The 24,077-nt window shown below is 40.7% G+C and overlaps 1 protein-coding gene across 3 annotated transcripts in view; it reads right to left on the reverse strand.

The window, feature by feature from the left end:
* The window catches only part of CREB1 (cAMP responsive element binding protein 1), a 37,884-nt gene that overhangs the window by 5,088 nt on the left and 8,719 nt on the right, over nucleotides 1-24,077 (reverse strand). The window contains exons 2-7 of one of the 3 annotated variants that reach the window (XM_054277575.1): nucleotides 14,039-14,160; nucleotides 10,529-10,675; nucleotides 8,599-8,699; nucleotides 5,682-5,824; nucleotides 4,092-4,274; nucleotides 2,517-2,667 (exon numbers count right to left, since the gene is read on the reverse strand). In XM_054277575.1, coding sequence (XP_054133550.1) covers nucleotides 2,517-2,667; nucleotides 4,092-4,274; nucleotides 5,682-5,824; nucleotides 8,599-8,699; nucleotides 10,529-10,675; nucleotides 14,039-14,152 — 839 coding nt within the window. In that variant the 5' untranslated portion in view covers nucleotides 14,153-14,160. Of the gene's footprint in view, nucleotides 1-2,512; nucleotides 2,668-4,091; nucleotides 4,275-5,681; nucleotides 5,825-8,598; nucleotides 8,700-10,528; nucleotides 10,676-14,038; nucleotides 14,161-24,077 lie in introns of all 3 variants that reach the window. The other 2 variants (XM_054277576.1, XM_054277577.1) reach the window with 2 other exon arrangements.

Below are 24,077 nucleotides of genomic sequence, written 5' to 3' on the forward strand. Positions count from 1 at the left end.
TGCTGCTGCAATAATTTGACTTTATTATAATCTATTATTCTTTTACAGTCTTTAACTTTTCCCTGTGAGCAGTCCAACAAGATGGATCAACTAGTGTAAAAAAGTGCTGTATTTAGAGCATTCATGTATTTGCTCTTGAGCAATGCTTTCATTTTAATAATGTCTGCATCACTGCAATGATACTATTAATGACTCAAATAAAAAACAAAAAAAAATGTCATTCTTTAGTCCCTGTCAGCTATGCCAAAAACAGACCTCAAGACAGTCAAACTTCTAAGTCTTGCTTGTAAAGAGTGAGCTGCCTGTAGGTAACTTGGTAACATACCAAGACCACCAGTGAAAAATACCAGAAGGTATTAATGTGCTGCTGAGCATCCTGAAGCAGGAACAGCAAGTCAGGAACTACCCTGCACAGCAATATAATGGCACCAATGTGCAAAGCAAGCACAAGGCTAAATGCCATGGGCAGATGGGAGCCCAGGCAGAGGGCTCTACTCCTGCAGTGCCCCTTGTCCAAGCAGCACTCTGCAGACACAGGGAAATAAACACTTATTTGCCCTGAACCTTCAGGTGCAAAGCAGAACAGCTCCAAAAAGGAGAGTCTGTGTGCCCCTTCATTGCAAATACTGCACACACTGGTGAGACAGTCAGTGTTCTGGGAAATGAGAGGACAAATCAGAACCCAGTTCCCCCCCTTATTAGATAAATAGGAGCTGTAAAAACAGAATGCATTCCAGGACCTAACTGATAAGAAGCCTCTGAAAGTAATTTCTGAAATTCAGCTCCACAAATGAGACAGGATGAAGAAAACAGCCTGTAAGCCCTGAAAGGACTCAGGTATCCATTTGTCACTCCCACAAATACAATTTCACATGCCTGCAGTGCTTCAGTAAAGCATGTGTAACATTTAGAATTTAAGTAATTTTGGGCCGTTCGCAAAAGATTAAGTACTAGGGGATCAGGAAGTGCCTCCCAGTGCAAACTACTAACAAGTCTCCTTGAGTGACAACATTTTCTTTCTGTGATTTTTTTTCCCCTTTAGGCTGTGTATATTAAGCCACCTCAAGTCTGTGTGTGCTAGTTGTTTATTATGAACAGGCAGAATTTTACTGAATTACAACACAGCTTTAAAAATGTAAAATTTATACAGAAAATTTGCACAATAATATCTATGAATATTTACACTATAATCCTCCAGTAAGTACCACCTTACCATCTGCCTCGCTATCCTTTTTTCCCCACTTTGCTATGGAGCTTAGATTTGCAAATATCTATTAAGCAGACAGGCTAAAAGCACCACATGCAACATGATACTGTTGCAAAAGCTGTCAATTTAACTCAAGTGGGGTAATTCCCCATTGTTTTTCTTGGCATTCACAAACACAAAAGCTTTCTTTTACTGAAATAAGACTGATGACTAAATGAGGGTATTCTGTGATTCTAATTAATTTTTTTTTCAAATGCACAGCCTGAAAGAGTGATATCCACTATTCCCTGGTATGAGAAAACGATATAAAAAGGGAGATGGGTGACATTCTGTACAAAAACCTTTTAAAAAAGTGACCTCTGCTGTTCAGCATTATTTATTTCATTAAAGCCCCTTGTATAAGCACTGCGTCTGCTCAAATAGGTTTTCATTATGTTCACAGCACAGCAACCTACAGAAGAGGAATGAACCTGCACAACATCAGTTTTTTCAGACTGACAGATGAAGTTAACAAGGTTTTCAGGGGGCTTCCCCTGCTCAGAAGGGCGGGAAGCATTGGGTTCTCAGTGTCACAGTGGAACACACAGGCTGCAATCTGTGGCCCATGTAAGAGTTCAAGCTTGGTGTGATGGGCCAGTTCAGGCCCACCCCTTCCCATTCCCACAGCAACAGACTTCAGGAGCTCAACTTCTCCCTACAGCTCCCTTCCTTTGCTGCCTTCACCCACTCCCACCTCTAAGCTTACACTGGATCCTACAGGACCAAGACTTTACCTTTCTTTTAGCCCCTCTGCTGCCACTACTGGCTCCACAGGACTTCAATCAAAGGGAATAGCTGCTCATTTAGCCTTTGCTTGAGCCTTTCAGCCCCTGGAGGAGAAAACCCAAAGCGGCTAAAAGAACAAGTGAGACAATCAAGAAAGTACTCACAAGGAGCACATGTGGGCCAGCAGCAAGGCTAAGGGAGAAAATCCAGCAAAGTAACCACATGAATGTAGTAACTCAAAAAAAGCAACTCATCTTAATGTTTGTAAGAATATATCTGCAGTCATACAAGTATCTCACTGAGTGCTTTTCTCCTTACCGCAACAACCAAATTCACACGCCTCACAGAACGAGTCTGACACTTCACTCAAGGTTTCACAGTCGCAACACACAGCACTAGTAGATGTGCATTTCTGCTTTGCATTTTTTAAAAAAGGCAAATTCTTCATGAAGCATTTCATAGCATGGCTAAGAAAGACCAGCACTCGACACTCTAGGCCAGCGCAGAGCTGCCTGGGCAGTGGCAGAGCTGTGGAGGTACGTGCCTGTTCTTCATCAGACGCACTTCCCTCTTGCGCGCGGCCTCCTCTGCCGGCTGGGTGGGCAGCGCGGGCGAGGACGCCATGACCACTCCTGGAGCGATGGTGCTGGTCGGGGCCGTGCGGATCTGGTAGGTCTGCACGTCTCCTGAGGCAGCTGCAGGGACACACAGGAATGGGACATCAGTGTGGTGACAGCGCTGTCACACGTGCTGTGGAGAGCGCCCGCTCACCTCTCTAACCTGTCCTGTCCCTGACACGGCCATCCCTCTCCCTACGACCCAGCCATCTCTCTAAGCATGCAGCCTAGGCCACAGCTCAGCAGGGACAGCCATCATCTGGGTCACCACTGCCACCTCAGGCTGCCTTTATTCATATATGCAAGGTTTTGGGCATTACTGCTGGAGAAATCTTCACTTGTGCTTAGTAACTTGATTAGTCTTGCAGTTTAGCTGTGCTTCTTTCTTCCTTATTACATTTTTTGTACTGCTCTGGTTTTTGGGCAATTCTAGCATTTTTCTAGAGAAGGATGGGGGTCACTATTTCTAGCTATGCTCCAAACATCTGCCTGGAAAAGGAGGAACTGCAGGTGTAAGTATCTAACATAAAAAAAGGTGCAAAAATGCAGCATTTAGTCCCACAAGAGATGAACAGTGCACTCTGTTGCTTCTCTAGAATGAGCAAGGCCTTGGCTTTTTTTTACTTTATTAATTTTAATCTTAGGAATGTGTTAATTTTGCCTGAGCTCACAAAAAATCACAATACCACCTAAAGAAATCATATGTCCTTAAGAACACAAAAACCCAAAGATCAATTCAACAACAGTACCCTTCTCTGCTATGCATTTTTACTGATGCCTGATAAACTCTTCACTGGATAACTTTCAAATCAACTACTTCACAGTCATAGAAGCAGGGGTACATTTCTGTTATTTTCAATAAAAATTTGGTAATACTTCTCAATTTTTAATAAACCAAAGCATGTATTTTGATACAATAGGTCCCCATAACTTACTCTAAGTGAAAATAGGTCTGCTAAGTTGAGGGCTAGACAAAACGATCACTTAAGGCACTCTCCTAAATTGTTCTGTGATTCCAAGACTCACTGATTGAGTCACTCACTCAGTGACTACTTACAAAAGTCACAGTAGGAAGAAATTATGAAAAAAGGGGAAAATTACTAATAAATTAAAGTGTCCCTTTAGAAACAATCAAACATCCTTCTCTCCTGTCTTTAATGTTTGCTTGAGATTTCCTATTGTTACACATATGGGAGAACTCAGAACTCTAAAGTGGTATTAGTTTTTGCAGAACATATAAAAAAATTGCATGGACAAAATGCAGGCAAGGAAAAGCAAAAATAAATATATTAAACCTCAAATATCCACAGTTTTACCAATCTAAACGGAAAGGCTCCAAAAATATGACAAACAGCTTTGTCCAGAATTTCAGTAATTTTATGGACTTATCTGTGCCAAAGCTGTTAATTCTGTTTCCTGACACATTTGAAGGAGTCAGGCTGGCAACTTATACCTGCACAGAGAAAATGTTACACAGAATGAGTGGCTGTGAGGTTTCTCACCTTGTACAACAACTTGGTTGCTGGGTACCAGTATCTGCTGTCCATCTGTGGTCTGTGCATATTGTAAAATGGTGGTGCCAGGCTGGGTTGCAGCTGCATTGGTCATTGTCAATGTCTGGAGACCTTGTACTCCATCTGTGCCATTGTTAGACAACTGGATTGCTCCTCCTTGGGTGATGGCAACTGCAGACCAAAAAAATCAACCCAGCATTTAAGACACCAATTCACTCATTAACTTACAGTATTAAACCTAGGTATGGAAGAATACTGATCTAAGCTAAATCCTTTGAACCCTTACACACACCCAAATCAGACACATAGCTTCAATGTACGTGAAAGAAATCATCCTTTGAAAGGTAAGTTTTCAAATGTTTGTGAGGGCCAAAACCCACAGCTAAAATACAGATTAGTTTCGCTAATAAAACAGAATTACATGGAAGAGCCACAACCCACCCCCAGGGAATACTTTTTAATTTGTTAAGATTTTCTTCTTGGTTGGTTTAGGTATTTTTCTCAGTCCTTAGTTTTTCTTGTCATCTGAAATTCCTCTCATCTTCTGTGCTTTATGCCCTTCAGTCTCCTCTGCTGCTAGTGCTATCCATCTTGTGTTTCACTTTCTTTTTTAATTTGACATTTTTTTCCCTTCCGATTGTGTCCTCCCTTCTCCACGACTTCCTCAGACCCTTACTAGCTGTTTTATCATTCATAAAGGTACAGTTTGGTGCACGCAGTCTTAACTTTGCTGGTTTTTTTCCTTTCTTTCCCCTAGTCCTGTCATGCAGGTATACTGGGACATCACCCCTTTTGAGTCACAGAATTCCACTGTGTTCCTATATACAGACACACCAAAACCTCAAGTGTCTGCACACACAGTTATTGTACAGTTATAACAGGAATCAGAATTAACCACATCCATTTCAATAAAATTAAGCAGGGTACAAAGCAAAGCGGTTAAGGAGTAAACAGAGATACAAAATTTTAAGGAGATTTTAAGAGACAGATATAAACAAGTAGTTCTTTTTCCCTTTTGTCTGTGTTGTATGTCTCCTGCTCTATGGTTAGTGTGAGACAGCATGTGTCTTATCTTTAAGGCCATATCCTCAATCATTCTTCAAGTCAAAACACTGTATCTATAAAATCTAACACACAAATATATACTTATATACTTATGACATATATTAATATTGTTTTTTTCCAAAAATGTAACTGCAGACCATAATGTTTTTTTCTAAGGATGAGGTTACAGCTTTGTGAACAAGTGTTAATGATCTGCCAAGAAAAAAAAGAAACTTCTGAATTGCCCCATCTAGTTCCTGAAGTGAAGAAGTTTATAATAGCATTATAGTTAGTTCCTGTTTTGCCTCAGGATGCATGAGCTGCACCAAGGGGCAAGCAGCCCCAGAATGTTAATGGGGCCTTTCAAACACTTACAATAGAAATGTGTTCAAAAGACCTGGTTAACAGTCAAAATAAAGTGATCTTTTTTTCACCTCCTGCTTTGTCCTAGTCCAAACAACAGTTACAGAAATAATAGCTCTTCATCTTCTCATCCCCACTTACTAGCACCACTGAGAAATTCAGACTACATACTGTACTGCCCACTGCTGGTTTGGTAAATGGGAGTTGGCACCGTGACAGTGGCGATGGCAGGTGCTGCTGTTTCCTCTTCTGACTTTTCTTCTTCGATCCTTGGCACTCCTGGGGCGTCTGAGGACAAGTCATTCAAAATTTTTCTGGCAAAGACAGTGTGTTGTAGAGATTTTAATAAAAATTGGGGGAGAAAAATAGTCTATCTGATACACAAGGCTGGGGAAAACTGTGAAGTGCAGCAAGCCAGCAAGGAGAATATGAGTGGAGAATGAAAACCACAGACTATCTCCAAACTCTTATTGGAGAGGATTGTTCAAAATGCCAAGCACTGATGAGCAAGGGAGCCAGCACAGAACAGCTGTGCTTGTCAAAACCCATGATACAGCTATTACAACCCTTCCTTTCTCTTCAGAGCATGTTTCTCTCATCCATTTTTATTTGTTTCCTGCTTTCAGATATATAAATATTTGGAAAAAATAAGTCAGAACCTGTCTCCTCACTTACACTGGGTGAACTGCTCCATTTCAAAGACTATAAACACCTCAGCCAGAGAGCTGAGTACCAAGGGAGTTAGCAGGAATACTTGCAGACAGCCAGCAGTTCATAATTTAACACCTGCCTGGGAGACAATACCCAGTGTTTGAGAACAGTCTCACAGTTATGTTCACAGGTGCTCTGCCTGAGAAAGTTCATGGGTAAAGGAAAGAACATATTGTTTCATTATTTCCATGAGCTAATTATCCAAAGTCAAAACTTTTAAAACATCACTGCTACAGGTCCCACTGAACATGACTGTAGACTGACCACAGCAGTCACTGCAATTTGCATCACTGAGATCAATCATGTCCTTCCTCAGAGGACTGTTAGGCTCCTTTCACTGCTGGCATATTCTATTATGTCACAGCAAAATGCAGTAAAATGCCCTTAGGTAAAGGGCAATATTTTTTTAACTCTCCTCCTATGTTTTCCATTGGACTGGCAAAGGAACTCGGTGGCAAAGCAAACACAGCTGTAGACCCCAATTTCCAAGACAACATAACTCAGACAAGCCTCCTAAGGCTGTGTGGGCCAGAACAGCTGTATGAAGCTATCTGAGGGGAAGAGCACTCATTCTGCTCAGCAGCCTGACAAACAGAGCTTTGCTGTTGCTGTTTTGACTTTGTGTGCATGCAAGAAACCCCAGCACTGGGCAACACTGTATGAATAACCACTTGGACAAATAAAAAATTCCCATCCAAAGAGTTTGCAGTCTAGGTGTTAGATCAGAAACTAGTGAATGAAACAGATGAAAAAATATGGAGAGAGCCAGGATGATGAAGAAAAAAATCCAAGGAGATTAAGAAAAATCACTTTTAACCTCATGACATTATTAAATCGTGGTTAAAACCTACCTTTGCCATCATAAAAATGGATTTAAGGTAAAGGATAAGGTGGCAGCTTTACAAATACAGGGGCTATGAACTGATGGAATACATGATGTACTTGAGTGGCAGAATCACAGAGGAGTTTTTGTGGAAGAGGTATGGCTTTCAATGCTGTGGACATTTCTGCCCCTATCTTGTTTTGGGCCAGTTACAGCAGGTTGAGTCTGGGAAGTCTCTAAAGACAGCAGTGGTCTGGCTCAGCCTTTCTGACCTAACCACCACCAGCCTGGAGTCTGAGCTGCATATACAAGTTTTGCAGCTAACAAATGCTGCTGTGTCACCAGGATCTGGTTTGAAGACAGAGGCTGTGTTGTGGCACCAGTGCATGCAAGAGAGTCCATCTCAATGAGAAGTCAGCATGCACAAGCACCCTCTTCTCAGTTCTGCTGCTTGTTTACTTAGCTCTGTTTTCTCACCATATACAGCCACTCTTCCATATATAGTAAAATCAAGTGTCTTGCTGCAGAAGCAGACTGAAGGGAATCTGTGGCAGCCTTGGAGTTAACACTGCTACTCACAAATAAAAATATTTTTCCAGATCTATTATGGCTAGGAATCTTCAGCAATGATTTTCACTATCTTTGGCAGAACAGCATTGAAGGCTGCTGGACAAGGCAGACAATCTCCCAAGTGTTAAAAAAGTACCATGGTTGAGATATGCTCAGGCCCACAGCCCGACTTCTATTTCCAAGGCTATGCTCATAAAGAAAAAAGGAGCATCTGAATTTTCTAAAGCACCAGCAACTCACAGGTCATTTAAAACCTACTGAACTCCAGAGCTGCTCCTTAATGCTATTTAGCATATTTTAAGAAAGAAAGTGGGATTTAGTACAGACACAAAAAGCTGTACAAAAGCTTAATGAATAAAGTAACATGACACACCACGTGAAGGAGAACCTCAGCTGGTTTTGCCATGAGAAAGAGACACTAGATACCTTTCACTATATTCTACTCATATACTGACTTAACTTTAAACACAAACTATTTTGCTCAAGCAGAAATTTTCTCTGAGCTATGGAACATCACAGCTTCCTTAAGTCTCATGGGAGAAAGGAATTAAGTTTGATTGCTGCTAGCATTTCAGCAATAATGAAAACCAGTAGAGTTGATTTTTTGCAGACTACAGATTACACAGAAGTCCCTTTTTGCAAAGCTTCAGTGTATTTTGTATATTAAGTATTCATTAAAGCTATTTCTAAGGCATCTATCACAATGATACCTCAATTTTCTGAAATGTGGAAATTAGCATGTTCTCAGCTCACTTCTCAGTTACACTTCAACTGAGTGTAACTGCTGAGGTTTCTTCCTTCTCCCGCTTATCTCTTTGCATCCTATTCCACAGATATATTCCATACTCTAATTGCAAGACATGATAGAAGAGAGATTTCAGTTAAATGGTAAATCTAAAAATAATAAAAATACAATCCCACTGTTTGTTTCTCCATGTCAACACACCCATCCATCAAGAAATGCTTCTGCTTTAAGCTCCATACCTGTAGGAGGGTCGTCTGGACAGGATTTCTCTTCGTTTCTGTGAGTCTGTGACACTGTCTACTGATTCCTGTGAATCTTCACTTTCTGCTATGGTGGAGATCTGTAAATAAGAACAGCAGTCAAATTTAACAAGACACTTCCAATGCCTTCATTTTAAGGAAATGTTGATATCCTGTGAAAAACACTACAATGCAAGTGCTCTATCTAGATAATGAACAGAAAGTTACTGCTTAGTAATAGATCCACAAAGAATGACCACAGTCAGTGATCTACCCATCAGAATGATCTTTACAATTTCAATACTCCAGCAAGAAAACCTAAACATTAATATCATACAGTTTTTGCCTTCTGTGATGTTTTGTTCTCATCCATTGCAAGGAAATAAAAGATTTTTTTAGTAAAATTTAGGGAGAGAATAAGTAAACAAAATTAAGGTAGCAGAAACATTTGGAAATAAAGAATATAATAGTGAAAAAACATCAATTTATAAATAATGAGGTAGATATGTTAAAGAGACATTGTCTTTTATGGGGGAAATTGCCAGGAAAATGTCATACATGAAGATATTAAAAAATAATGTAGTGCTGCAATTCTGAGTACCTGTGCTAAAAAACCAGAATGTTTATGCAGGAAAGCTAAAATAAAATGATTGAAATTATTTTAATATTATTTTAAATTCAAAATGTGCATGACAAAATATATAAAAGCTAATTATGCTTATGTGAGAAACAGAGCTCATATCCTGACAATTTATGCACCGTAGAGAAGATTCTTAAAGGCTCAAAAATCTTTCTGGCACTCACATCTCATAATTGTCAGACAGAGGGCCTGAATAAGTCCAAGGCTGACTGTGAACTACTGGACTCTGAATATCAAAACATGATGGATCTGCACTGAACCAGGTGAATTCCAAGAATGGCTTCATTGTCAGTCCCTTATCTTCTACCTCCAGGGTAGCAACTTGTGCACTTATCTCAAAACTGCTCACCTCTGATAGATTAAAACTCAAATTTTGACTGCAATGGCTGAGGATGGTAGAGCCTGCCACAAACTCAGCACTGAAGCTGAGAAGGAAAAAATAATGATTATTATCAGAATGGTCTAGTTTTAAATTACACATGCCTTATTTTTAAAAATAATGCCCAGTTGAATATCTCTATCAAAAAGTCACATTACCTACTTTTTGAAATGAAACATTTTTGAGCTAATTGTTCTAACAGCAAATGAATAATGTGCAGTCCTTGTCCTGTGGTGTAGCTGCTGTACACCAAAGAATTTCTGCATTCAGTAACACCGAACTTCAAGTGGATAAAAAGCAAGTTAGAAGTTGTACAGATTTCAGACTACTTGTCTCCTATCTTCAGGCTACCTCACCATATTGCATTACCTGTCTTGCTTCAGAGAAGAGAAAATGCTAAGGCTTCACAAAGCACACAACACTCAACCTGCACATTTTAAAACCATTTCTATGTAAGGACCATTAGGTTTATTTTAAAGAACCAGTAACATACAGAGACCTTTACCGTAAACCAACGCAAATATTTCTTACTGAGCAAAGGCTCTCATTCTAGGATACTGGTCTCGTTAATTATGAAAATTACAGTATTAAAAAAAATCATCTTTTTGTTCACTTGAGAATAGTATGAACTCTTACTCAATAAAAATATATGGAAATACAGTATAGAGAAAAAGCAGAGTAATACTGTAGGAAAAACCATAAAGCTGCTAAACTCACCAAACAAATTCTAGAGGGAAATGAAACTCAGCAATGTTTGAAAATGAAAAGTGGTTAAGCCAGAAGAGAAAAAAAGTCAGAGTAGCAAATACTGTACAAATTTGCAAAAACACAATCCAGGACACAAATACAGCACAACAACAGGCCTATTTCAAAGGCCCAATTCACATTTTAGGAATTTCTTCAGTCAGTACCTGAACTGTCTGGACCTGTGGAGACTGAATAACTGATGGCTGGGCAGCCTGAATCACTCCATGCACTTGAACCGTCTGCCCATTGGGCAGCTGAACTAAGGTCACCGTGGGGGCAGAAGATGTTGCATGAGCTGCTGGCATAGATACCTGCAAAGAAGAGACAGTGAGCATAAATTAGGTTATTGCAAAATCTCCTTAGTTCAGTATTTGTTTTGGTGAAAGAACTATGCCTTTTCTAGACCCCAGTCAGATGACCCAAATGTTTCAGCGTAATATAAAATCCCCTGAACTGCCTGAGCCCAACACCTGACCTACTTCACAAAATAATCTAAAGCAGAATTTCTGCAGGCTCAAACATAATTTGTAAAATCACTGACAAGAAGAAGAAGAACACAACTGCCTCTATTTTGAGGTAACCTGATACAAATACATCATTACCTTTCACTTACTTCACTTGGATACTGCTCAGACTCGGGTGTACTCCTACAGACACTGCTGAGTAAGAGGCAGAAACATATGGGAGTGGAGCTATTTTTGTTCTCACTCAGGAAAATGCAAAGAATTTGCCAGATGTAAGAACTTAACATTTTTAGGGAATCATACCTTTCACTTTCTACAGATAAAGCCATATGAGTAGCTGGCAAAGTGCATGTAAATGAGGAAAACTGACCATGTGTTCAGACAGAAAAACCCCATGAGTTTGCAGTGGAAATAAGTATTTTGCAGGCAGTCACTGTGATTATTGTGTAACAGGTCAACACAAACTCTGCTTTCAGGAGTTATTTCTATGAGGCACAATTGCCCATGTTTAAACCCAACTGTTTCTCCAGGCAGACCTGCAGGCACGGCAGCCATGCCAGCAGGGATACGCAGATGAGCTCAGCATGGCACATTGTGGCTCGGGCTCTGGGGACAGCAGTAGCCACACACAGCTGCTCATGCCACAGTCTCACCCTGGCAGGCCACAGCAACTTCTCTGGGTAGCTGAATGCCACGCACCAAGGCTGCTCCATGGCTGGGCACACGCCCAGCACACCCAGAACTTCCAGCTGTCTGCTGACAGGATGCCTGGCTTAGGGGCTGGGGGCTCCTGAGAGGCTGCAGGGTGCAGCGCACCCTGCCCCAGTGAGTGTCCCTCCCACACTCCCTGGCCTCAGGGAAGGACTGCAGGCAAGCCTGAGCTGCTCTGGCAGACCTCAGCCAGGCCATGGCTCGCTGACTCGCCAGCTCTCTTCTGGTTACCCAAGTCTGCAAAACCTAACAATGCTCCAGGGTTCAAGAGCATTTTAAAAGATATTCAATCCACATAGCTGTAGTGCAAGAAAGGGCTGCACTGCTGTCCCACCTCATCTCAAAGCGCTGCTATGCACAGGATGCAGAAGGAATTCTTCTGCTGTCCCTGTGAACACGTGATTCTCAAAAAGCTGCAATAGCTCATCTCTGAACTTTCATAAACATCCATCACTTACAATGAAATCTTGTTTAACAACAAAATTAAAGGGAATTACATGCAGACCTCTCTCCTCCACAGCTGTCTCTCCGTAATCCACCAATTTGCATTTGCTTTTACCTTCCTTTTTCAGGAAAGCAGATGCAGCATTACATGGTGCTACTTAACTTGCATCTGAGAGAAAGTGGGCTGAGATTAACATGAGAGCCCTTTCCTCTGACAAATTATATTCCTTTGCCAAGTGACCTTTCTCAATAATGCATGTCTGACTAAACAGTCCTTGGCAATGACAGCAAAGCTGATCAACTGGAGGCCACTGTGGTTGGATTAAGCCCACAGCAGAGTGTAACTTCCGCACATGTCTCTGACTCATACCTTGTGGAACTGGGACGAGTTTCCTTTTGCCTCTGAAAGCTACCCTGAACTCACTAAAAATTCAGCAATTAAACTAAGCTTGCAAAAGGGGTGACCTTACAAGAGATAATGGAAGAATTAAATTGGTATAATTAGTTATTTAGATTTGGCTAGGCCTGTGAGGGCACTCCCTAATGCCAATTACTGCCACTTCACTTATTAAAAGTATCATAGTAACATCACACTGATGTGAACAACACAAGGAATTATGTTTAGACTGTTTTATCACCTCCACAAACTCTGCACAGGCTGGGGAAAAGCCAAGGTGCAGATAATATAGTGAATGACAACATGGTGGTTCATGTGGATTTTAACCATACTTGTATAGTGTTTTCTTACTTGGAAAAACAGTCTCATTCAAGCACTGGGGTAATTATGTCCAAGTAAAGTGCATGCTACCCACTACATACTTTTAAGTTCAGCTCCCTGGAGGTTAGTATGTTAACACATAAATGTAAAACACTCTTGATTCACTGGACTAAACCTCAAAGCACATCAAGTGAGCAGCAGTTAACTGGTTTTGCAGGAGAAATAAACTACTTCCACTCAGTTCACATTGAAGTGTTATTCACACCACCTACATCCTGTGCCTAAGTTAGACAGTGAGAAAACTGCCCAAAGAGGCAAGCTGGTGCAGGGCAGCTGGTGGCTTGTAAATTCACACTAGAGCTTCACCCAACAAAATCATCCCGTGCATTTAAACAGCTCCAATCCCTACACTATCACTGAATGGAAATGTACCAACTACAGAAGGCAGGACATGTTTGGCCTTGTTTGGTAGTCTCTGGACTACCAAAAGGTGCAATGACTTTAAAAAGACACTAATCATTTATAGAAACTAAGTGATTTAACTGTGCCACTTAAAAGACACTCAATTCCATAAACTATGAGATCAAAATCACCTGTTTGGTCTTTGCAGACTACAATTAGTTTTCAAATTAAATGGTTACAGAAGAGAGCTAAACATATTCTGTAGCCATTCATACAATGGGGTTGCTTCTGCCAACCATCAGTGTATTAAAAAATGAAACCCAATCCCAAAATCAGAGATAGAGCTGGGATTGTGTTTCTTGTCTCTCCAAAATAATTTGGGGAAAACAAATTATCTACTTCTGTCTCTCTAACTTGCCAAAAATTCTGTGAAACTCTGGAGACAACAGGGTAACACGAGCTGTCAAGCGCCAGATTGTTCCACTTGATTGTAATGCTCATAATATAAATCCCATCTGATAAAATATTTTATTTGCTGCATTATTTATCTACATATTAGGTTTGCTTTCTTCAGAATTAAACTGACTACTACAGACAAGTTTTTAACAGAAAACACAACAGCAAGACAGTAGATTACACGTATTGAAATGAATACCTTTCAGTGGTATGGTTGTGGTAAAGAATGCTAGAAATATTTTTATTCATTACTGTGTTAACATTACACAATTTACACACATACAGTTCTCCAGAACTAACACAGCCTACTACTCTACTGTACTGCTTTAAAAATGCGAAGACAAATATGATAAGAACTATACATCACATGTGTTTCAGAATGTTATCAACAAAATCTTCTCTCAGCCCCGTGAGCAGACATTATCCCTCTTAAAAATATTAATCATAAGTAAAACTATTACACCATATGATTTTTATACCTGGGCTAACGTTGCAATCTGTGGTTGTGCCTGTACTGTCATCTGTTGGGTTTCTGCCTCTGTACCGGCTGCATCTCCACTCTGCTGGTTCTCTGCTCCAGATTCCATGGTCATTTAGTTACCTACAATCACAATATTTGTTGTAAGTCTGGGTTGGTATGAAAGTCCATTACTCTTGGTGAATCTGGCAGTAATCACTGCAGCTGCATTCCCATTACTACACACTGTTTTAATTTGCTTATTAAATGTCGCCAAATTATTAGTATTCAGGCAAATTCTTTTCATGCCAGGTGTTTGCCTCAGGTTGATTTTTCTGCGTGTAATGTTTCTGAAAAACAAGTCCAGTCTCCTCCAACAATGAGAACAGGAAAAAATGCATTTTGCTCATCCTAAAAAACCTGAGCAATTGCACTCTGATGACCTAGTACCTCTGCAATTTGGAATAAAGACCTGTCAGTATGTCAGGAAGGGCACTCCCTCAGTGCCAAGGTGACAACATGCCCTGTTACAGCCCTCCCTCTCCCCCCAGCTGCAGATATCCAACAGCAATTGTTCCTGCGCTGGGCACTCAGTTCTCAGTTGTCTCTGCCTCAACTAAATATGCAGCATCTCCATGCAAGTTCTTTCCATCCCCACGCTGGGTATGGCTCTACATCACAGCAACTTGGCCTCTTCCACCCAGTGAGTTTAAAGCCAGTATACAAAATGATGGAAGTTTCTACTTGAACCTTACCACAAATGTTTTTATATTTAGAGGTACACATTAGTTTGCCATAACTTAAGTTTTTTATGATATACAGCTCCTAATACACTAATATTTCTAAACACTAACTGAGCAAACCTAGATCATCAGAACATACAACTCTATAAAAAGAGGTTGCATAACTTCCAAACCCATGCACGTAGGCAGAGTGCAATGCCTGTTAAATTCTGCACCGATCTGAGAAAATCACTTTTCAGTTCTTCTTTAAGAACAGATATGAAAATACTTGATATTAAAAAGAACTTCAAAATACAAGGAAATTACATAGCAATGTTACTGTATTATACAGAACTCCAAATACCAAATATTAAGAATTAATATTAAGAATGGGTATTACCTCCATAGCCACAACACTTATTCTGTGTACCACCCCATGCTGCCCAATCTATTCTGGCCTCTGGCTACCCCAAGGCAGCACACCTCTCTTCAGAGCTGGTCCAAAACAACCATTAGAGCATTTCTGCTTTGGGAAGGGGCCTGGAGGCAGAGGATGCTCAGAGCAGAAGAAAGGTGGAAAGATGCAAAACAGCCTCTCTCCTTCCCTGGCCCACTGAGGAAAAGATTTAGAAGCATCAAGACAGGTGGTGGTACCACATCCACACTCCAGACATTCCATTTTAAACACAAAGTCAGGGAAGCTTCCATTTCAATGCAAACTATACCTCAGTGTTATAGGAAAGAGAATACCTTTTATGCTGCCTAAAATAGCAGAGTCACACTTCAACCCTGAATATGAAATGTCTTACAGTAAGCAATTGATCATCAAGAAAGATAAAACAGCTTTTCACAGTAGTAACTGCATCCTACATCGAAAGAAACCAAGTCAGTGTATATAAATCAAAATCTGTATATTTACTATTGAAAGTGACCATTCAAATGAGCTTGTGTGTGTGTCAACACTGAAATGTAAAGTATCCAATATTAAGTTCTAACATCAGTAAAGGAGAAAAAGAATTAAACCTGATTTTCCTTGAAAATTAACAATAAAAGAAAATATAGAATTTTTAAAAAAAGCAAATTAAACTATTCTAAGCAGTGGAATTTTGTTATGCCTCTCTCTCTAGCCAAGATTTCTGTACGACAAATCAAGTCTTTCCCATGTTGCATTTTATATTTCAAAAGGCACACAAGAAAACCCATGCACTATTAGTATCTGCAACACATTTATCCAAACAGCTTTTAAAGACTTAATTACAACAGTTTACATGGTTTTCTATCCCAACTTTAACACACAGGTCACATTTTAACACTTAGTCCTCCATGCTATGTGCCCATTTTTCTTTTGAGTATTCTGTATTTTGAAAACTACAAAACAGATAACCATAGGTTTCCCTTTGATTTTTACCATTATTTTAAATATTTCTCCAAGTAAGCAAATCAACAACTTTTTCCCAATTCCATGCATGTATCATGGTGACTCCAGTCAAAAGACTACGTCACTGGAACCATTTCAGAAGCAGATCTTTCACATCAGCAACATCTCCCAGCCAAGTCTCTCCAAAGAACTTTTGAACACAACTTTCCAGCTACAAATCCAAGTATATTGCAAAACTAATAATGCTTTTGTTTGCTGACAGAAATTGTGACTCCAGCATGGAGTGAATTTGGATTAGAAATGGATGAAATGTGCAAGTATCAGGTATTTAGCAATGATCACAGAGGTAAATGTGGTGCCAAATTCCTGCTGATAAATGCAATGTTTTCCTAGGAAGAATTTCCAATCCTCTCATACACCATTCAGCAAAGGTCCTCTGTCTTTACAAGCTTGGCTTCCACACTTGCATCATCTTTTGCATATGTAATTAGCAAGAGGATTAACTGTTTGAGATACTCCCTCTTCTGCAACACCAACATTTCAGAAATCAAATTCTTAACACAAATTGCAAACACCTAAGAGGAACTTCCTCATTTTGCAATGTAAGAACCAAGCAGTGCAGGAAGCTGGCTGCAAGATTTACATATTGACACATGCAGTTGAAGTGAGCTTCTAACAACCTGCAGCTTTTTGACAAGCTCTCAGTCTCATGTTGTTTACAGATTCTAAGGACTCTGGTTCAATTTAACTTGTACTTATACATCACAGTATTTGAATTCTAACAGCTTTGCTACTATCTTTGACAGTAACTTGTGGGAAAAAAGAGGAATCAGATTTTTGAACATTAAGGCATCATATTCCAGAGACATTGGTCACTGCATTGCTCCATGTTTGGGTATGATCCAGATTGCCAAGATGACCAGGACCATGCACACAGAACACAAACACTTACTAAGTTGCGTGTATGGGTAAGGCCAGGACAGCTGAAATTAAGGTTGCCAATTCCTATCCTTGCAATTTACAGTGAAAATATGCTTGGTTTGAAAACTTAACCTCCCAACATATATAAATGAATGCCAATCTGTACATCTTTCTGAGCTTTCAAACCCCTAGTCTAGACAAGCTTTGCTGACATGTATCCCAGCATCTTTCTGTTCTCATGGGTGCCACCTCCTCCTTTTATTTCTCTGTTCACAGAGGCCCACCCTGCTCCCTGGCACTGATTTCCCTGGCAGGCACCACACCAGCACTTCTCAAATGAAGAGAGGGATCTGAAAAGTGTCCTAGTGGGGACAAATCTCCAGGCATGGACAGATATGGGAGCCAAGGGAGTACACTTCTCATTTTTCCTTGCTTCCAGGCTACTTTCCAGCTTGTCAGGAGAGGACACCCACATGCACATACTTTGAGAAAACATTAGTAACTGCAGTATTGCACCAAGTATTCTAAATGAAACTAACTGAAAATAATAGCTATTAACAACCAGAGTTGGAAAAACAGAGACTGCCTGCCTAAAACATCTTGGGTATGAACTCTGAACACCAGAAAGCTGAGGAGACTACCTGGTTAGAGATGGTTGAACTCATGACTTTTGCAGTGCACAGCTTTCTTCTTTAGTTCAAAAGTGGCAGCAGTATTATATTTACTAATGCTTTTTCCTAATAACTTACTTACTAATGATCTCAAACTCTGGAAGCAAAGAGCCAAACAGTGAAACATTCAGCTGAAGATGGGGATTTATTTTAGCTAAACCAAGACTGGGAGAAAGGAGTTCAGCAGAGCAGAACTAACTGTCCCAGCTGAATTTACACCATGACCAAAGAAGACAGATTCTACTAAAACAAACAGTTGCAGAATGCAACTGAACTACACACACTGCAGAAAAATCCAAATAAACCTGTCTCCTTAGTTGCACAAGGCTGGAAGGGGCACTTAGCTAAGGACTGCTGCAGAGAGATCACTTCAGATTTCCCCTTGATCACCTCAGATTTCCCCTACAGAGTCAGACTACAACAATAATAAAAAACAGGGTAATCTTGAACTACTATATTTGTGTAGCTGGACCCTACACATCACCTGGATTACAATGCAGAGACTGGGAGCCTGTATTAAAAATGGATTCTGTGAAATTTGGGTATTCAGAGAAAACAAGGCAATGAAAACCTGTTTTATGAAGAGACTAGATGGATTTTTATTATTTATCCCAGAAAGGAGAAAAATGTTTCAGATTGATGCTACTGATAAGAAATTTATTAAGGCTTAAACATGAGTTAGGCACTTGGGTAAAAAGAATAATCAAGAATATGTTGAATTAGTACTTTTTTTCATGCCAAAAAAAGTGCTGAACCAAAAGGAAGATAAAAACCTAATGAGTCAGGATTTAAATTGATTTCTAATCTTTAAAAATTCAAATAAATGCTTTTACGAGTGGGGAAGATTATATCCCAAGTAATTTTTGCAGGTTGCAGTAGTCTTTTGAGGTACCTACTGATCTTAACTTGGAGGTCTCCAAGATCTCTATCTTGGAGACAGGATGCTGACCAAGGTGCTACAGGTAATGCTAACTCCTGTAATCCCTGATAATTAAAGTGACCATCAATGCTGTGCATCCAGAGCACGAGCTGTTAGTTACCTCCTCTCCTACCTGCCTAGAGTCAGGATAAAATACAATTGTCTTCCAACAGCTCTCATCTCATCTTCTTCACTCTTCAGTATCCTTCTCTTGGGATGTCTGGTCTGTCTGCTCTATTTTGTTTCCCTACATCTTCTTGTATCTCCTGTCTGATTTACCCCCATGAATTTTAGCATGTGTCCTAAAGATCAGGCTCTGCTCCTTGGCCTCCTCTTGCTCACACAAGCTGTGGAGCTTTCCTGCTCTGCAGACAGGCTGCTTTTCATCTCCCAAGGCAGACTGGAGAAAAGAAAGGTGGAGATCCTTTCCCAAACACCATCAAATCCAAGAATCAAACCACATTGTGGCTGTTAGCGCAGATAAAACTTCCCATCCACTTTCATAAGCAAAAGTCCTTAATACCCCAAAGCTTTCTATGTTTTTCAGCGGACAGCTGGCACAGTAAAACAGAGCATTTTTCCCTGCAAGCCTTTATTTTCTCTCTTTATTAGCACTGTGGTGGCAATTCACAGTCAGAAGCTCAAGCTTACACTGAAGTTAGTGCCCAGCTGACATTACTGCAGCCCCAGGAAACACTGGAAGGCACTGTCCCACCTGCTGCCCAGCAAGCACAGCTTCACCAAGGGACACGCTGGGAAGAGTCCTGCTCTGACTTCTACATTTATTTTATTCAAGTATACACACAGATTCTGAAGAAAGCCAAGTCTCCAGAAACAGTGCAGAGGAGAGACGCAAGAGACTCATGCCCATTCTGAGCCTGACTTGTACCACACCCTCTCATCTGCTCACCCATCACCTTCAGGTCACTCTACTGCCACATGAGGCTCCTGATCCAGGGCAATATCCACTCACCCAGCTGCTCCTGGCAGTGAAGGACCAGAGCAGCTGAGGGAAGGGAAATTGAGGCAATGCCTGTTTCTCAAGCCCTGTATTCACAGCAGGTGTGCCAGTACAACTGTTCAGGAAGCAAGCACAGCTCTGGTACCCAAAGCTCAGGAATTTGACTCATTCTGTATTTAATGCATGTGGTTTTATAAAGCCACAGATCCACCATGAAAGCACTGAGAAGACCATCAAACACCACTCTGGTACACAACTGTTTTCATGGTTCCAGCACAAGCACTGAGAACACTGACCTGCAATCTGCAAACGTGTCCACTGTCACCTTGCAGAGCAGCAGCTCTTTTAGCCACAGCTCAACAGCCACTTTATGAACTCCATTCAGCGGCTGCCAGACTGAAAATGTTCAGAGAAAAATAATTTTATTTACAGCTAACACATGGGACTTCAAATAACCAGTAATAAACGCTTAACAGGACAAGATGGGCCCATAATTATCTCTCTTTGTCACTAATGACAAAGTGGGTTGGCACAAGAATTGCAATTTATACCACAGCTTCTTTGTCATCCCAAGCTGGCACCGCCACTGCTCCTGGGTATTTGCTCCTTGTGTCCTCTGCCTTGGGTGAGCAGTCTGTGTATCACACTGTGAACACAACCTATGTTTGCTGCTTCATCTGAAATCCACCTTTTAGCACTCCACAGAATGGGTTCTCCACAAAACCATTCAATGATCACATCAGCTTCTGGGTGAGGGAAGCCCAGAAGTCAGGAAAACCAAGTGGAAGTGCAAATAAAAGAATGGGTGCAACATCCAACGCCACTAAAAATGCCAAAAATGAAGGACAGTCTTCAGATTGCGTTCTGCAAATAATCTGCAATAAAGCAATCTGCCAGGCAAACTGAAGAATAAAAAGCTGGAAAAATTCTTCTTGTCACTGAAGTTAAAATATTTCATCTTGAACATACAAGAAAAATTTAATCTCACTGTAAAAATATCTCACACAAAGCAGAATCATTCCATCAATAGAATGTGATATCTGTAGTTCCACCCTCTGTCTCCATCAATGTGACACTGAGAGCAGTGTCTAAAAACTCTCTGCTGACTGAATACAGCCTGTAACAGCCACTGCAAGAGATGGGAAAAAGGTAGTATATTCATACAGGACACAGAAGAAATGCAACCAGTTCCCTTAAATAAAATTAACCAACTTTTCTGGATCATGACTTTTTCAACAAAACTTACACTACTACAGTCAGTGAAAATTTCTCACACCAGATTTAAATATATGAGCGATGAAAGCATTGGAAATTATTTGTGTTGCACACTCAACTTCTGTTTTACTAAAGAAAATGCCATGGCAGATTTTAAAACAAGGGCAGAAGACCAAAAATGTAATCTCAGAGCTACAGTGGTGAACACCCACACCAGCAATCTCCTCTAGATTTTGTTCTCTGTTGGCATAGCTCAAGCAAGCTGATATTTACCAGGCAGATGGTGAATCAGTAGGCACAGGTAAGGTGTATGAGTGAAAGTTGCTTGAACCCTCTCCACTGCTCTATCCTCCTGATCTGACTCCATACTCCTGGCATTGTACTAGCATCTAGTATTTCTGCCTTCAAGCTTTTTCAAAGGAAAAAAGGCTCTGACAGCTATTAACTGCAATTAGTTCCTTGTACCACAAATTACACTAATAAATACAAAAGCATACAGCAAGTATTTGGTACACAAAATTTGATTCAAGTTTAACCTATACTGCCTTTTTTTGTTCAATATAAATAAATAACAAATAAACAAACCAGACACCTCTTTTTACCAACCTTATCTAATAGCTGGGATAGGCCTTATGTGAATACATGAGCAGAGCCCAGTAAAGCAGCCAAGGGGAGACACCAGAGCAAGCATTTCCTAGGGCATTAACAGTGAAAAGCAAACAAATGACTCTCCACTGTCTTATTCCCTCCCCTTTCCAAAATGCCCCCCAAAACACTGCCAGAGTTCACTTAGCGAAACAAAATGTCAAAACAAATTCCAGGAAGGTTACAAAGGCATTAGGTAATATTATTATTGAAAACATAATCCATAAATATGTTCTATTTATAAATGCTCTGTGCTCCTATTGAAGACGCTTAGGGTATTAAAATACTAATTCACATGCTTTAAGTCTGTGGTCCTCAACATGCAGAACAGAACTGTGGTAACTATTTCTAAACACCTTTGTTAGCACAGTAAAAATAACCAAAACCCACCAGAAGAGATCTGCAAACTTAATTTTAGAGAACCAAGACATTTTCAAGAATGTTCTGGCCAACATATCCAATCTATTCAGAGAGACTTCTAAGAACTCTGCCCATTTTGTCATTCTTAACACATTCATTGCCAATATCATATTTATGCATTTCAGTTACTGACTGCACTTTACTACAGTTTACCATCTGTTCTCTGACATTATTTTTAGGGCATAAAACTCACCTAATTTTCAATCTAGGCAGATTTCTTGCAATTGTTACCAACTGTAGAAACTTTCTTTTCTCAAAAATGAAACCATATGAAATCGCCAAAATACACGCCCCTTTTCTCCCTGGGACTGCTGAAAATACTGTGGCTCACCTCACCACATGTAGCTGCTGGCTACTTAATAAAATCCATCACAACATTGTATCTGAATGGTATCCTTTGTAGGCAAGTATCTTTAGTGCAATATAAAATACAGGCACCAAATGATTTTTTATCATGCTGTTGGGGAGCTAAGGCTCCTGCTGAATACACCACAACTCCAGGAACAGGCTCTGCAATTGGTACAGGCCCAGCAAGTCAATAATCAGCACAGCCACTTGTGATGAGCTTTAATTTCTGGCCTAATCAAATTCTCATTTTACCTTTGTCTGAAACAGCTGTGGGTAGGGAAGTGAGGGATCCATGATTCCATGGGATTGAAGCTGACCTCAGCCCAGATGGGGGCAGCTACCTGAAGACAGCCACTTCTCTTATTTGCTCTTCTCACTGCAGAGCTGAACTGTGACAGCACATCAGGCAATGTTAAAAGGATGCCATGATTACATCTGTACCATGACAAGTGAGGGAGTTCTGCCCAGCCCAGGGGGAAAGCTTGCTGGATGCAAACAGCAGCCATCTAAGAGCTTGTTAATGCAGCCTGACCCCAGGCAAGGGGAGCACAGAGATGGGTACAATAAAGTAGCCCCTTTGTGCTAAGGAGGCCCTGTGCCCAGGCTGGAACACCCTGCTCTCAGCTGGCCTGGGCTCAGCGCCCACCGGAGCAGCTCCACCAGCCCTCGTGAGGAGGCAGGCTCTTCCTGGAGTGAGAGTTCAGAAACAGTTCTCTCCTACCAGCCAGATATCTAGATATACCAAATAAATCATTCACCCTGCTGTACTGGTCAACCAGCAGAACATTTTGAGCCACTTCCTTTCCCCTCAAACACTGACACGTGGAGGTGTTCCAGCAGAAGAGCCAAGGCAGCCCAGTGACAGAAAGGAGAGACAATTCTGCAAGGGTCAGAGACCGTCTCCTTTCCCACTGACAGGGAGAAAAGAGGACTGTCACTACAATAATTAAAGGAGTATTCAGAGCAGAAAATGATGCCAAGTTAGCAAGGCTAAGATGCATCTAAAAGAAGGTGCATGTGTTCCTTTCTTCCACTGAGTAGAGCTGTCAGAACTTGAGATTTCCACCTGACCTGCCCGAGTAACTCAGATGAATATTACATTTGTTCTCCTCCATATGCACTTCTATGTTTTATGGTCTTTTACTGCCTCGCCATTCATTCTGGCAGAGTAAGAACCACCTAAATGCGGCATGACATATTTTGACAACCTTGTGACATGCTGTAAGGATCTTTGTCCACTTGCCAAGCAACCTTTAAACATTCCAGGTCTGAGGCACTGGCTGGAAGAACTGTTGCAATTCCAAGCCTGGGGCAGCCTGAAACTCTGTAAGGGAGAGCCTCTAAACATTTTTATCAAATAAAGGGTTATCTCTGAGATGAGGGAGCTACTGAAACTTCTCAGCCAACAACTACAGGAGTGAGGAGTGACTGCTCAGCAAGTCACCCTCCTGAAGTGAAGAACAAAATGTTGTTAGGACAAGGATATTTAATATATCACTGCCTCCTGCACAGGCTGCACTCTGTAGATGTGCTAGGGAAATCCAGAGGCTCAGTCACTGGGTCCGTGACAAATGCTTATGTGAGCAAAGCTAAAGCTACTTTGAATCCATACAGATGACCCAGCTCTCTTCTGGTGCTCAGAGCAGATCAGGAACAATTTATAGAAAGATACAAATAAAAACCAGAGCATTAGAAAGGCCTACACCCATGGTTAACCTGAGTGCTCCAAGCCCAAGGGACAAAAACACAACATGTAGTAATCTCAGACCTGTAACAGAAAAAGGAATCACATCTATATAAGTGTTTCCTTAATTCTATTAATTTAAATTACATATCAGGTATGATTTAATGGAATAATGTG

Source organism: Melozone crissalis, unplaced genomic scaffold, assembly GCF_028551555.1.
Source record: "Melozone crissalis strain CALT ecotype California unplaced genomic scaffold, PUWL_Pcris_2 ptg000023l_1, whole genome shotgun sequence".
In the NCBI taxonomy this organism is placed as follows: Eukaryota; Metazoa; Chordata; class Aves; order Passeriformes; family Passerellidae; genus Melozone; species Melozone crissalis.